The sequence below is a fragment of the Chiloscyllium plagiosum genome, chromosome 30, assembly GCF_004010195.1.
Source record: "Chiloscyllium plagiosum isolate BGI_BamShark_2017 chromosome 30, ASM401019v2, whole genome shotgun sequence".
NCBI classification, from domain to species: Eukaryota; Metazoa; Chordata; class Chondrichthyes; order Orectolobiformes; family Hemiscylliidae; genus Chiloscyllium; species Chiloscyllium plagiosum.
The window spans coordinates 42532064-42546322 of record NC_057739.1 but is presented as its reverse complement, the minus strand read 5'-3'; the positions used below and the strand labels follow the sequence as shown (position 1 = coordinate 42546322).

The window sequence follows — 14259 nt, the reverse complement described above, 5'->3', positions numbered from 1 at the left end:
TGGAGACAGTTCAGAGGAGGTTCACTAGATTGATTCCAGAGATGTGGGGTTTGTCGTATGAAGAGAGATTAAAGAGATTCAGCCTACAGTCTGGCATTTAGAAGAATGAGGGGAGATCAAATTGAGGCATTCAAGATGATAAAAGGTGTGGATAAGGTAGACATGGAGCGGATGCTTCCTCTTGTGGGGCATTCTAGGACGAGAGATCACAGTCTTAGGACAAGGGGGAGCAAATTTAAAACAGAATTGAGGAGAGACTACTTCTCCCAAAGGGTTGTGAATCTATGGAATTCGCTACCTCAAAGTGCGGTGGATGCTGGGACAGTGAGTACATTTAAGGAGGGGTTAGACTGATGTTTAATTGGTAATGGGTTGAAGGGATATGGGGAGATGGCAGGAAGATGGGAGTGAGGAGCACATCAGCCATGATCGAATGGCTGAACAGACTCGATGGGCCGAATGACTTAATTCTGCTCCTATCTCCTGTGTACTTATGAACTTCCCACAGTAGGTTTTGGAGTCAGATTTCGAATCCTGCTCCAGAATGCAGGAGACATTGACCGTTTTTTACTTCCACTGGTCCAGCATCAATGGTTCATCTTTGTTCGTAGCCGTTATCATGGCTGTGTCCCAGGGACTGCTGAGAAACCAAAATTAGTTGCCCATAACAAAGACAGAAATGGCTATAGAAAACCAGTAGGTCTGGCAGTATCTGTGGAGAGAGAAACACCATAACACCAAGGTTTTCTCCTGCTGCTTCAGTTTCAAAGACCTTATGGAGGTTTATAGAATCGTAAGCGGTATAGATAAGATGAATAGCAGGTGTCTTTTCCCTAGGGCTGTGGAACTTAAAGACTAGGTGACATATTCTTAAGGTGAGAGGAGAAAGATTTTAAAAAGACACGAAGGGCAACTTTGTCACACAGAAGGTGGTGTGCACGTGGAATGAACTTCCAGAAAAAGTGGTGTATGTGATTAGAGTTACAACTTTTAATAGACATTTGGATAGATACAAGAATAGGAAAGATTTGGAGGGATATGGACCAGGAGCAGGCAGGTGGGACTAGTTTAGTTAGGGATGATGGTCAGCATGGACTGATTGGACCGAAGGATCTGTTTCTGTGCTGTATGACCCTGTGACAGCAAAGGTTCTGGCAGGATTGTGAGTTGGGAGGAGAATGCAAGGAGACTTTGAGATGATTTAGTGAGTGGGCATACATGTGGCTAAATATGAAGTTGTGTGTGTGAGAAGCAGAAAGACAGAATAATATTTAAATGGTGATACATTGGCAAGTGTCAATGTACAAAGGGATCTGTGTGTCCTTCTATAGCAGTCACTGAAAGTAGACAGGAAGGTGCAGGAAGCAAATAGGAAGGCAAATGGTGCACTGGCCTTCAGAAAGAGGGTTTGAGTTCAGAAGGAGGGATGTGCACCTATACAGAGCCATGGTGAGCCCACACCTGGAGTACTGAAAGAACATAGGGAATAGGAACAGGAGTTGGCTGCCTCAGGTATGCTCCACCACACAATAAGACCCCACACTCCTTGCCTCCACTTTCCTGCCCTTTCCCAGTTCTGAAGAAGGGTCACTGGACCTGAAACAGTAGCTCTGTTTCTCTCTGCAAAGTTGCTGCCATTAATGCTGAGTTACCCCAGCCATGTCTGTTTTTATTTCAGATTTCCAGCATCTGCCGTCTTTGGTTTTGTTTGTGCAGTGAGTGGTCGTACTGTGGTGTAAAGCAGCATCAAGTGTGTCCTTACCTCATAGCCTGCGATTCCTGGTTCACCCTGAGCCCCCATGCGACCTGGAGCTCCCTGACAGAGAAGGGAAGGAAAGCTGATCAGATAATCAAGGGCTCGTAAATCTGAAATCTTTTCATTCATCCAGTCAGTGGAAAGTAAATTCAATTCATTTTTGTTAAAGTGGCAGTCGGGATCTACGTATTTGAATTTGTAAGTTCAACTGGACTTCCAGCAGTTACTGCAAAAGGCGAAAGCTACACACATATCTTTCTCCATCAATGTACTTAATCCAATACCTCATGAATAGAGTTAATCTGTTGCTGAGGTTCAATTTTAATCTATTAATTCTGAGAAATACAAATCGGCACATATTACACTTCTTTTTTGGAAAAGTACTGTATATTAAACACACCTTGCAGTATCGCCTGCTGCAACACAACAGTTTATCCTTCTGTATCTACTGTGCTGCTGCACAAGGAGAACTTACTGCATTCTCAGTAAATGATCATTTACAGGCAGCAACCTGTTCTGTGCTACATCCTCATCATTCCTCACTTCCCACATGGATATTGCTGAAAAGAGAGAGATGTGTGATTGAAGCCTTCCCTCCTGCATTCTTCAGGACCAATGCAAGAATGCCAAATTTCAAAGAATTACAGTAATTTTATCCACAGGAGAAAAGGTTGCTGATTGGTCAACTCAGACTGGGCAGCAGTGTTGACATGGAGAAAGAAACAAGTAACTAAAGGCTGCCCTAGTCCCCGGATAATTCAAAAGACGTGCAAGGCTTGAACATTATGTTGTACAATGGTGGACTGAGAGGAGCATGGATTTTGCAGCTGCTGCTGAGATTTAGGCTTATTTCTATGACACCCCATATTCTTATCAGAGGTGACCTGTCAACCAACTACTACCCTTTTCTCCTTCGGTACAAATTGTTGTGGTCATGTGAAATTTGGTAATCTTGCAATTGTTCTGATTAGTGTGAGAAGAAAAATGAAGAATTATGCCTCTCTTTTCACCAATACACAAGTGTGGCATCACCAATGTGCTACATGCAACACCGTCCTGTCTCTGAGTACCATTTAGTGGGCAGAATGTTCAATGTGCAGAGCTGTCAATGATATTGTACATTGGCAAACTCCAATTTTAATTTAATATCCTGTCCTGTGGCTGGCATTATACTGTGGAGGTAATGAAACAGGTGGCACGTATACAGTTTTTGATTTAATGTGCACATTACTAATGCCTCCATTACTCATCCTGAAGGAGAAAGTGAGGTCTGCAGATGCTGGAGATCAGAGCTGGAAATGTGTTGCTGGAAAAGCGCAGCAGGTCAGGCAGCATCCAGGGAACAGGAGAATCTGTTCCCTGGATGCTGCCTGACCTGCTGCGCTTTTCCAGCAACACATTTCCTACTCATCCTGAAGCCAGGCAATTTGCTGAGTTCAGGGTGATCAGTCCTTTGTTAATTCATTCACAGGATGACGGCATCATTTATTATCCAGAAGGGTCAACCACACTGCTGTGGGTGTAGAGTCACATGTAGGCCAGACCAAGTAAGGATGGTAGATTTCCCTCTCTGAAGGAGACTAGTGAACCAGATGAGTTTTCCTAACAATTGACAATGGTCACCATTAATTCCAAATTCTTTACTGAATTAATGTTCCACCATCTTCCATTGGCAGGATTTGAACCCAGGTCCCTGGAACATTCCCTGGGTCTCTGGAGTAACAAGCTAGTGATAATACCACCATGCCATCACCTCCCCAAAGTTGAAAATGTCCTCTGGGGAGGGGACATTCCTCAGTAACATGCAGCATTTATGTCTCTCCTCAAGCACACAATGGAATTGCTCTGAGGCCTCAGTGGTAGAGAGAGAGAGTGTGTGTGTGTGTGAGAGACAGAGTGTGAGTGTGTGTGTTTGTGAGAGTCTGTGAGTGTGTGTGAAAGCGAGTCTGTGTGTGCATGTGTGAGTGTACAATTGTGTGTGAGTGTGTGTGTGTGTATGTGTGTGTGTGTGAGAGAGAATCTTTGTGTGTGTGTATGTTAGTGTAGGTGTGTGTGCGAGTCTGCGTGTGTGTGTGTGAGTTTGTGATTGAGAGTGTGAGCTTGTGAGTGTGTGTGTGCGTGTGTGTTTGTGAGTATGTCCATTTATGTGTTTGGGGGTCGGGGGTTCCTGCCAACATTTTCATAATTTACAGGTAAGTCTTTATTCTTTTCCACATCAACAGGTTGTCGGGGGAGATGGGGGGTGGTGGTGGTGGGGTGGTTTGCTTTAGCAAGAGAGGTTACAAAGTGATTATTACCAGAGCTCCTCGTGTGCCTCGGGATCCCTTTGGTCCCTGGGTCCCCTCAGGTCCTGGATCTCCTGGAGGTCCGGTCTCTCCTAGATGTCCCAAGTGACCTTTACTACCCTACAGGGCATAACACATGGAAGGGTTAACAAAGATTTCATCACACAACAAATGCATTACAATTCCAGCACACTGGGTGCCCGCAGTGCAAACTGCAAAAAAACCACAAACAAGACTATTTAAGAGTAAAGTGTCTTGAATCTATTGAATAACTTGACATGTGCAGAAGAGGAAGTATCAGAGCTGAGCTGGTGTGAGGAGTCTGAGTGTGAGGGTGGCCTGTGAGAGGTTGTGAGCAATGTTCCATGGGATACGAGCTGTGTTTCAGACAGAGAGGGCAACTCTCCATGACCACAGCAAAACAAAACTTCCATTTGCAAGGAATTTAAAGAAACCAATCACGCTCCACAGCTGACTTAATCCATCTCTTATTATTCAGCTGATGTTTTAAGCATGCATAAATAATTTGTACAGAAATAGCATCCATCTGAGAAAGAGAGAGCATAGATTGAAAGTGATGTAAAAATGAAGCATTTTGTTTCAATCAGTGAGTAGTTAGTGGACTGGGGTCAGACAGCTCAGTTGTCTGGATGGCTGGTTTATAATGCAGTGTGATACAACAGTGTGGGTTCAATTCCTGCATTGGCTGAGCTTACCCTTCACAACCTCACCTGAGGCAGGGTGACTGTTCAGTTACCTATCTCTCTCTAATGAAACAGCAATCCTCTGGGAGTATGGCAATTTTACATTTAGTTAGGGTGTGGAATATACTGCCTGGAAGTGTGGTTGGGCAGGTTCAATTGAGGCACTCAGGAGGAATTTGGATAGTAATGGTGTGCAGATATATAGGGAGAAAGGGCAGGAAATGAGTGCTAGGTGATAGAACAGGTATGGGTTCGATGGGCCGAATGGCTTCCTTATGCACCGTAATGATTCTGTGGAGTATGATTTGCTGTGTGTATAGAGTTGAGGGGTAGAGTGATGTTAGTTTCCAGAAACTGAATAGTTTTCCACATTGTCTCTGGATCCTGTCCAAGATCATAGAGGAAATTACACATCCTTAATATCTCACACATAAGTACTACTAAAGATTACAATACTACATATAAATTTCACAATATAACTTTCAACAGGAGTTCATGGATACTCAAGCGATTATGTTTGCAACACTTTGCTGCTATTATATTAGCAGGTTGTGAATCAATTCAGTACTTTCAACTGGATTTAAATCTTAAATGTTAGAACAACTCATCATCAGTTTAGAAGACAGAACAAGGAAGTGCACCAACTTCTGATCCAAAGGATGTTCTGGTTTCCTCCCACAGTCCAAAGATGTGTAGGTTAGGGTGAGTTGGCCATGCTTAATTGCCCATAGTGTCTAGGATGTGCAGGCTACATGGGTTAGCCATGGGAAATGCAGAGTTACAGGGATAGGTTAGGGGTATGGGTCCATGTGGATGCAATAGGTTGGATGGCCTGCTTCCACACTGTAGGGATTCTATGACACCTCGATAAGTCTACGAACAGACGGCAGAGTTTCAGGATAAAGGGGCACCAGTTTAAGACTGAGATAAGGAGGAATTTCTTCTCTCAGAAGGTTGTGAGTCTTTGGAACTCCTTGCCACAGGAGAAGACTCCTTGTGGGGGCAGACTCCTTGTATGTATTTAAGGCTGAGATAGATAGATTCTTGATGAGGTTACAGGTAAAGGGCAGGATGTGGATATGTTGAGTGTCAGATCGTTCATGATCCTATCGAATAGCGGGACAGGCTCAAAGGGCAGAAAGGCCTCCTCCTGTTCCTATTTCTTATGGCCTCATTATGGTCTTGTACATATAGAGCAAGCGAGGTCTTTACCTGTACAGTGATTTTGCAGAAGGACTGAGATCTTGGAATAAAAATTGATTAATAACATAAATACCCATATAAAAGCTAACCTCATGCACAAGCTGACTCCATGACCTTGGGTTTAAAAAAACCCCTAATTTTAAATTTACTTTGTGTAAAAGTCACATGCACCTTTCAGGGACCAAAAGCTCAACAGCTTCAGAACCCGAGTACAGTCCTGGAGACGTTAATTGTCAATTTCATTGTAAACGTATATGTATTAAGAAAGATAGGTACCAATAAATAAATGTTAGATCTTGCATAAATGTTATTGGACTGCTGAGCAAAATACGCATTTCTTCAAAGCATCTGTGCTGCACCTGTCAGGACAATTTGCAAGAATACCCGTATAAAGGGCATCAATATTGCAGACTGTATAGGAAGTGAAAGTTGATTGGTTGGAAAGGGACCTCTGATTGGTCGAGATAGTGCCACTGAGATTCTACCAGAGTGCACGTTTGCACTCTCATCCCATGCAGTCTAAAACGTTGTTCCACCTTTACATTGGTATTCTTGCAAACGGTTCTGATGAATGCAATGCAAAAAGCTTCAACAAAATGTATCGTTTCTTTCAGCAATACTCAAGTTCCCATACAAATGTAAATATTCGGCAATAAATGAACCAATGCATGCTGTGAATTTTTGGGTGTCTTTTTTTAATATCACTTTGTTGTGAAGGTCTCTTTAGGATTTTACTTTGGTTCCAATTCAGCACAAACATTTCAGAAATATCACTCCTGTGAAAGTCAACCCCCTTGGCTTCTGGCCTTAATAATTAGTCCCATAAGTTAAACCTTCATGTGAGATGTAACCTTTTTATGATTCAATAAAAATAAATGCAAGCATGACTAACCTTTCTGCCAGGTTTTCCTCTCTCTCCAGGTTTCCCTGGTTTTCCTTCGGGTCCCTAGATGGGAAATAACAAACTCTGATGAAGAATGTTCTGCACAGCTTGTAGAATAATCATGGATGGAACCGACAATCTGTGGGGATGTTGGTTTCAGCTGCTTTGTCACTCCATTTACTGGATGGGTTATGGGATAATAATTCTCGAGATCCCCTTATCCCCTCAATCATTCCTTCACTTGAATCATAGAATTTCTATGGTGTGAAAGCAGGCCATTCAGCTCATCAAGTTCATACTGACCCTCTAAAGAGCATCCTGCCCAAAAACACCCTATCCACATAACCCTGCATATCTCATCTTTCCTACACATCCCTGAACACTATGGGCAATTTAACATGGCCAATCCATGTAACTGGCACACCTTTGGACAGTGGGAAGAAACCGGAGCACCCGGAGGAAATCCATACAGATACGGGAAGAATGTGCAAACTCCACACAGACAGTCGCCTGAGGCTGGAACCAAACACAGGTCTCTGGCGCTGTGAGGCAGCAGTGCTAACCACTGAGCCACCAGGCTGCCCTAATGTACCTCAATACTGTATGATATTCCCTCCAATACTTTGGTGAAAGTCAACTTGGCTGAAATGAGGGAGTTCCAGAATGTGATTGAGGAATCTGAATCTAATTTTTAATCCCTGGGCAGATCTGTCTTTAGCTGCCTGGGCCCTAACATTTGGATTCACCTCACCACTGACATCTCCTTCTCCTTTTAAGTCACTTTGTAAAGCCTAGCTCTTAGACGAAGCTAGAATTGTGGGGAATGGTTGAACCCATTGGAGGTTGGCAGGATGAGAAGTGTTCTTAGTGAACCCATTGTGATCCTGAAGGGAACATGACCGTGTGGGTGCTGACAGAATGTTTGGAGGGCAGGGGGAAACCTAGAACTAGAGGACACATCATTCACCCAGATTTTTGCCCATTCTGTCAATTTATATCCATCTGCATCCTCCTATTGTCCCCTTCACAACACATGTTCTGACCAATCTTTATGTTATCTACAAATTTGGCCACCAAACCTTTGAGCCCCTCATCTTTGTCACTGACAGCTCAGTAACCCTGCAGGGCTCCACTGAACAATCCTGCCAATCAGACAAAGATCCATTTATAGATACTCTCTGGTTTCGGTTCACCAGTCAATCCTGTAGCTATGCTGAGAACCAAAGATGCTGGAGATCTCAACGCGACAGGCAACATCCATGGAGAGAGAGCAAGCTAATGTTTCAAGTCTAAATGGCTCTTCATCAGAGCTGACTGCAGTGTGGAGGGGACATTTATGCCATAGTTGGTGGGGCAGCTGGCGTGCTGGGGGAGAGAGGATGTTGAAAGTGCAGGTTAAGTGATTAGAATGTGAGAATGGCAGAACAATGGTGTGTCTAACTGTGAGACTGGAAAGAACACACAGTCCCATTGGAGTGGGGCGGAGGCAGGGAGAGAGGACATGGTGACAGAGATGGCAACAAGCAAAGCTAAAAGAAAGAGAAGGAATGGGGTTGGGTTCACAATCTCAAGGTGTTAAAGTCTATCCATGTTACTATGAAACCTCCTGCTAAACCTCTGATTTTGCACAATAACTTTATGTGGCCTCTTGTCAAATACCTGCCAGAAAACCAAGTAGTGTGTCTCCCCTTTATTCACAGCCCTGTGATAAATGAGTTACATTCATAGCACCATTCTGAGACTTCCTGATTTCCTTGATAGTTGGAAAAGGTGTAAGCTCAACTCCTGCTTCGACAATTTTTAAAAATTCATTCACAGGATGAGGGTAATGCTGGCTGGGCCAGCATTTATTGCCCATCCCTATGTTCCCTTCTCTAAAGATCATTAATGAACCAGATAGGTATTTCTGATAATCAACAATGATTCATCATTAGAACCTTAATTCCACATTCTTTATTGAATTCAATTTCCATCCTCTGCCATAGCAGGATTTGAACACCAAGTCCCGAGAACGTTAGCTGAGTTTCTGGATTAATAGGTCTAGCAATAATACCTCTAGACCAAAGCCTCCCCACAGACAACATGACAACATGTGTGTATTGTATGTGTGTTGTACTATATGTGCATGTGTGTCTGAATATGTCCATCCGCGTGTGCATTGTATATGTGTGCATGCAAGTGTTGTTCTGTATATACATGTGTATCTGTGTGTGTTACACATGTGTATGCAGGTGTTGTGTTGTATGTACATTGTGTGTCTGTGTACACCGGTGTGTTGTACATATGTGTATGCAGGTGTAGTGTTGTATGTATACGTGTATGTATGTAACATTCTTTAAATATCAGAAGATGAAGCATCTTCAGAATGCTGAAAAAATCATATTGGATTTTAAACATTAATTGTGTTTCTCTCTCCGGGTGCTGCCAGATCTGCTGAGGTGGTCTATTCTGATTGCCTCAAACACACATGTTTGCGGAGAGATCACAGCAAATGTATACATAGTGTTCATAGGATGAGGAGTCATATGAAGTATCCCATTAGGATGTTTACTCTCATCAACGGAATCAAAACACTCCCCCCCGAGTGAAAATAAGTCAATCTTATCTCATTCTCCCTGGATCCTACATTTCACAAAACACAAATGAATGAAGGATTTTTTTCCGTCTTCAGGAATGAAAAGGCACACTGTTTTCTAAAAGGAAATTTGTGGAGCACTTACTGGTATTAATGTAAAGCCTTTCACCAGTCTGATTTCTTTTCCCTCACACATTTATTTTGCTTTCCTTTCAGGATGGTAATTTTATATTCACCCCTCCTTTTTTCTGGACTTACCCTGGATTGGAAACTGTTTTCTCACATCCATCTTTTTTGAATTTCTTCGTGATTTTAAAAACATCGATTCAGCCACCTTTGAGCCCTTTCTTTTCCAAACAGCCTTGCTCAAGTTTTCCTCTCATTCATGGTAACACCCTTGTGAACCTTTTCCTCATTTCCTGAATATCTTTTTGATAATTTAGGGGAATACCATGTATGAAGTGAGCTATTCATTTTATAGCTTCCCTGAATATAGGCAATGGAGACATCTTTTTGTTGCCAATTCACAATCATTGTTAAAACCGTAATAAGTTCTCAAAGCTGTGCAGAGGACTTGTTCATGTAATCATGGCAACAGAAGAAGGCAGTACTGATGTGAGAGGTGGGTGGGACAGAGCTCTGAGCGTGCCCTCTGCTGATTGAGAAAACCCAGCAGAGAGTTTCTGGGATGGATACTGCTGTGGTCAACAACTGCAGTGGGAAACTGGGACGAAGCTGGAAGTTACAGGAGAAGGAATTCTACCCTTGGAGTCTGGAAATGGATACAAACCGAGGTGAAATATTAAAGCAATAGAAACACAGGAAATGTGCATCATAGGAGGGGCTGGGCTGAATGGCCTCCTATTCTGCTGTTTATTGTTCTGTGCCAGCCTTAGGGAGTTGATGGCCAAGTGGTATTATCACTGGACTAACAGTCTGCAGCACCTGGGCACCTAGGTTCAAATCCCACCAACCTGGAATGAAGAGTCTAATGATGACCATGAATCCATTGTTAAGGGTGAGGGGAATCCTATCTGGTATTACACTAATGCCCTTCAGGAAGGAAACTGCCATCCTTACCTGAACTGGACTACATGTGACTCCAGATCCACAGCAATGTCTCTTACTTGCCCTCTGAAATGTCTGAGTCAGTTCAGGGCAATAAGGGAAGGGTAATAAATTGCTGCCTTGCCAGTGATACCCACATCTTCAGAAATAGTAAAGGGGGCGGAGATAGTTATTTCCTATTTCCAATAAATAGTCTTGCGGAGTTGATCATGACAGCCTTGTGGGAAGCAAGAAATCTTAAAAATATCTAAAATTTACTTTACGAATCCAGGAGATAAATTATCATGAACGGTGACATTTAGTCATCTTGCTTCGAAAATGATTTAAGTTCAGGAAATTAATCGCAGGAACTCCTTTGGGTTAATTCTTCTGTCTGAAAATTTGTGACAATGGGGGGGTGGGGACACACACACAACTAAACTGTCACTGGCCTCCCAGACTGATCTCCTTTAATGTGGGCATTTGAAATCATTTTCAGACAAGGGATCTATGCTAAGAGTAGATCCATTGGTGGAAATGATCTTAACATGAGCACTGTGGTATTAACAAGGGGGCACTGCACAGTGATTTGCCAAGGCTCCTTTGACAGCACCTTCCAAAGCTGTCATCGTTACCACCTTAAAGGACAAAGGCAGCAGGCACAGCGGTATACCAGTAACTCCCCAAGCTCACAAAATGTAGCACAGAAGACCATTCAGCCCATTGAGTTCACACTAGGTCTCTGCAAGACCAACTTTACTAAGTCCAAACCCCTCATGCTTTCCCCTTCACCCTGCAAATCCTTTCCCTTCACAAAACTGTCCAATGTTCCAGCTTCCCTCAGGTACAATTCCTCTCCTAATCCAACAACTAGCCAATCTATTGTTTTAAAACTACATCCAAGGCTATACAAAATGAGAGAAGAAAAATGATAACTAAATGGTTGGGTCTGCCTCCATCCCACTATCAGGCAATGCATTCCAGGTCAGAAACATTCCCCCCATGTTAGGTTTGGTTCTTTTGCCAATCACATCCAATCTGTAGCCTTTGGTTCATGACCTTTTTTCCCAGTAGAAACAATTTATCTCTGCCTACTCTTCTACACCCTTCTTGCTTTTGAGTACTTCTACATCCGCCATCCTGACATCGCTATTCCTTCAGTGTCGCTGGGTCAAAATCCTGAATCTCCCTTCCTAACAGCATTACAAATGTCCCTGCATCAAACGGACTGCAGTGTTGCAAAAAAGAAAATCACCATCAGCCTCTCAAGTGCTGTTGGAAATAGACAATGATTGATGGTGTTTGCAGTGATGTTCACATCCCAAAAATACAATTTTTCTTTCAGAGAGGGCAGCATAAACTATAGTTGCCAATATTTTGTCCGTGTGTTTTCGAGTACAGCTTTTGGTTTTGGGAATTAAAGTCTTAATTCTAGGAAATGCGATAAATGAAATTAAAGCAAGCTTGGAGCCTGATACTTAAATTAAGTCAAGTAATAGGTTAAGAGATTGTGACTGTGTTGCCTTAAGAATTAAGGGGAAGCTTGAGGTGGCATGGTGGCTCAGTGGTTGGCACTGCTGCCTCACAGCACCAGGGACTCGGGTTCAATTCCAGCCTCATGTGGAGTTTGCATATTCTCCCCATGTCTGTGTGGGGTTTTCTCTGGATACTCCGGTTTCCTCCCACAGTCCAACTTGTGCAGGTTTTGGTGGATTGGATATGGAAAATTGCCCATAGTGTCCAGGGATGGGTTAGTCATGGGAAATGCAGGGTTATAGGGATGAGGTGGGATGCTCTTCTGAGGATTGGTGTGGACGTGATGGGCCAAATGGCCTGCTTCCACAGTGTAGGGAGTCAACGTTGATTAAGAAGTTAAGGTATTAAAGTTTTGGGTTTTAGAAATTGATGAAATAGCTCAAGAAACGGCAGTTTAAAAGGTGAGCCATGTTCAAGTCAGAATAGAAGAGATGGATTATGAAACAACAGGTTTGCTTTGTTCAAGAGCTGGGGACATGATGTCTGCTTTGCTTGCAAGAACAATAGAATTCCTGAGGGATGTTTTTCTTTTGGGAGGTAGAGCTAAATTGGTTTAGAAGCATTCAGACAACCCTGAAAGGCTGTTAAATCTATTTACTTCATCAGAACTGAAAATAAATTGTTAACGTAAAGGTCAGTTTGAGGACAGTCCAGAGCAGACTACATCACCATGGAGATGGTGCGGAAGCATAGGAAGGTTCTCAAATTTCAAATGATTTTTTTTGCTGGAAGAGTTATTTGCAGCTTGTAACTAGTTGGAACAGTTTGTAGCTTACTGAGAGCAGTTGGCTGAAGTAAATGACATTTGGATAGACCTGCACCGTAAGCAGAGTAACATGCATTAATACAGTCACAGAGTCATAGAGCTGTACAGAATGGAAACAGATCCTTCGGTCCAATTCGTCCATGCTGGCCAGATATCCTAAATTAATCTAGTCCTATTTTCCAGCATTTGGCCTATATCCCTCTAAACCCTTCCTATTCATGTACCCATCCAGATGCCATTTAAGTACAGTATTATTACCCATAGTGTTTCAGGGATGTGCAGGCTAGGTGGGTGAGCATGGGAAATGCAGGGTAGGAGGGTGGGATGCTTTAGAGGGTCAGAGTGGACTCAGTCCAAATGGACACTGTAGGCATTCTATGAAAATAAAATTATTGCTTCAAACAATTTAAAAAAGTGTAAAATATCTCCTAACATGCAGAATCTCACAGTCGCTCGAGTTTAGTGCTGTACTGAGGCCCAACTTAAAAAACCAATTCCATAAAATCTTTATGCGGGTCAGTGTTTAAAAGTGCTACTCGTCGCTATGTGACTCCAAGGCCAGTAAATGTGATCGGTTAATCCCCAAACCATTGGCGTATTATGAGTCAGATCAAAAAAGCTTTCAGTGTAATTTAGGGATTAGTGAATACTTGTGGGATGCTACTTCCAAAAATGTTTTCTTGTTTTAAAAATACTCCTCTACCACCTGCCCCGCTGTCACTGACTGGGTTATGTGATTGTCCCATCAGGCTTTAATCAGTGTTAAGTGAACAAAATAAGTGGTTTAGGAAAAGATGACATCATTCTGTTTTACTGGTTATTTTGGAAACTATCAGTAAACTGAGATGATCTGATGAAAGTCTATTATATGGCTATTTGCCAAATAGGCTAACAATAGTAATCTCGATTCACTTTTATAACCTTCTGTATCAATCACCATTTGTCCGTTTAACAAATTCTTTCTCTTGCAATGTAAGGTTTGTGTCTGTCTATGTTATAGAAATCGTCTGGGCCCCTCAGTCTCTGCAATCTGTATCAATCCAACTTGACATCAGGCACATGTAATGTACATGTTCCTGAGGACAGCAAGATCCATCCTGTCTGGGGGCCAGCTGCACTTCAGTAAATTAGCCACTGGGAGCAGTGTATCCCAATGTTAATGGAGTGAGGCTGGAATTTGGCACTGGGTTTCCTGTGAAATCCAAAGCTTTAAACACCAGTCGCCGGCTTGCCAGAAACGTTCTTTATTATTTAGGATCTGCCACTATAACGTCAGTCATGTCAATATATTCCTTTAGAGGGCTGCGAGTATTTGTAAATTGGAGCTCAGGTTCATGAAGTTGTTCCAGTTCGATCAGCAACAGATTCAGGCTGGGAGCTGTTCTGATCTCCATAACCTGACAATCACAGACTTGCCATTAGCATCAGAATTCGATGTTATCAGCACATGTACTCAAATACAGGGTCACAGGAGAGCAGTGAGAAGCGTACAAAGTTGCTACTT

At 42.7% G+C, this 14259-nt stretch overlaps 1 protein-coding gene across 1 annotated transcript in view; it reads right to left on the bottom strand.

The window, feature by feature from the left end:
• The window catches only part of col27a1b (collagen, type XXVII, alpha 1b), a 551847-nt gene that overhangs the window by 54922 nt on the left and 482666 nt on the right, over positions 1-14259 (bottom strand). Inside the window, exons 38-40 of the mRNA XM_043719710.1 lie at positions 6841-6894; positions 4054-4161; positions 1763-1816 (exon numbers count right to left, since the gene is read on the bottom strand). Coding sequence (XP_043575645.1) covers positions 1763-1816; positions 4054-4161; positions 6841-6894 — 216 coding nt within the window. The remainder of the gene's footprint in view (positions 1-1762; positions 1817-4053; positions 4162-6840; positions 6895-14259) is intronic.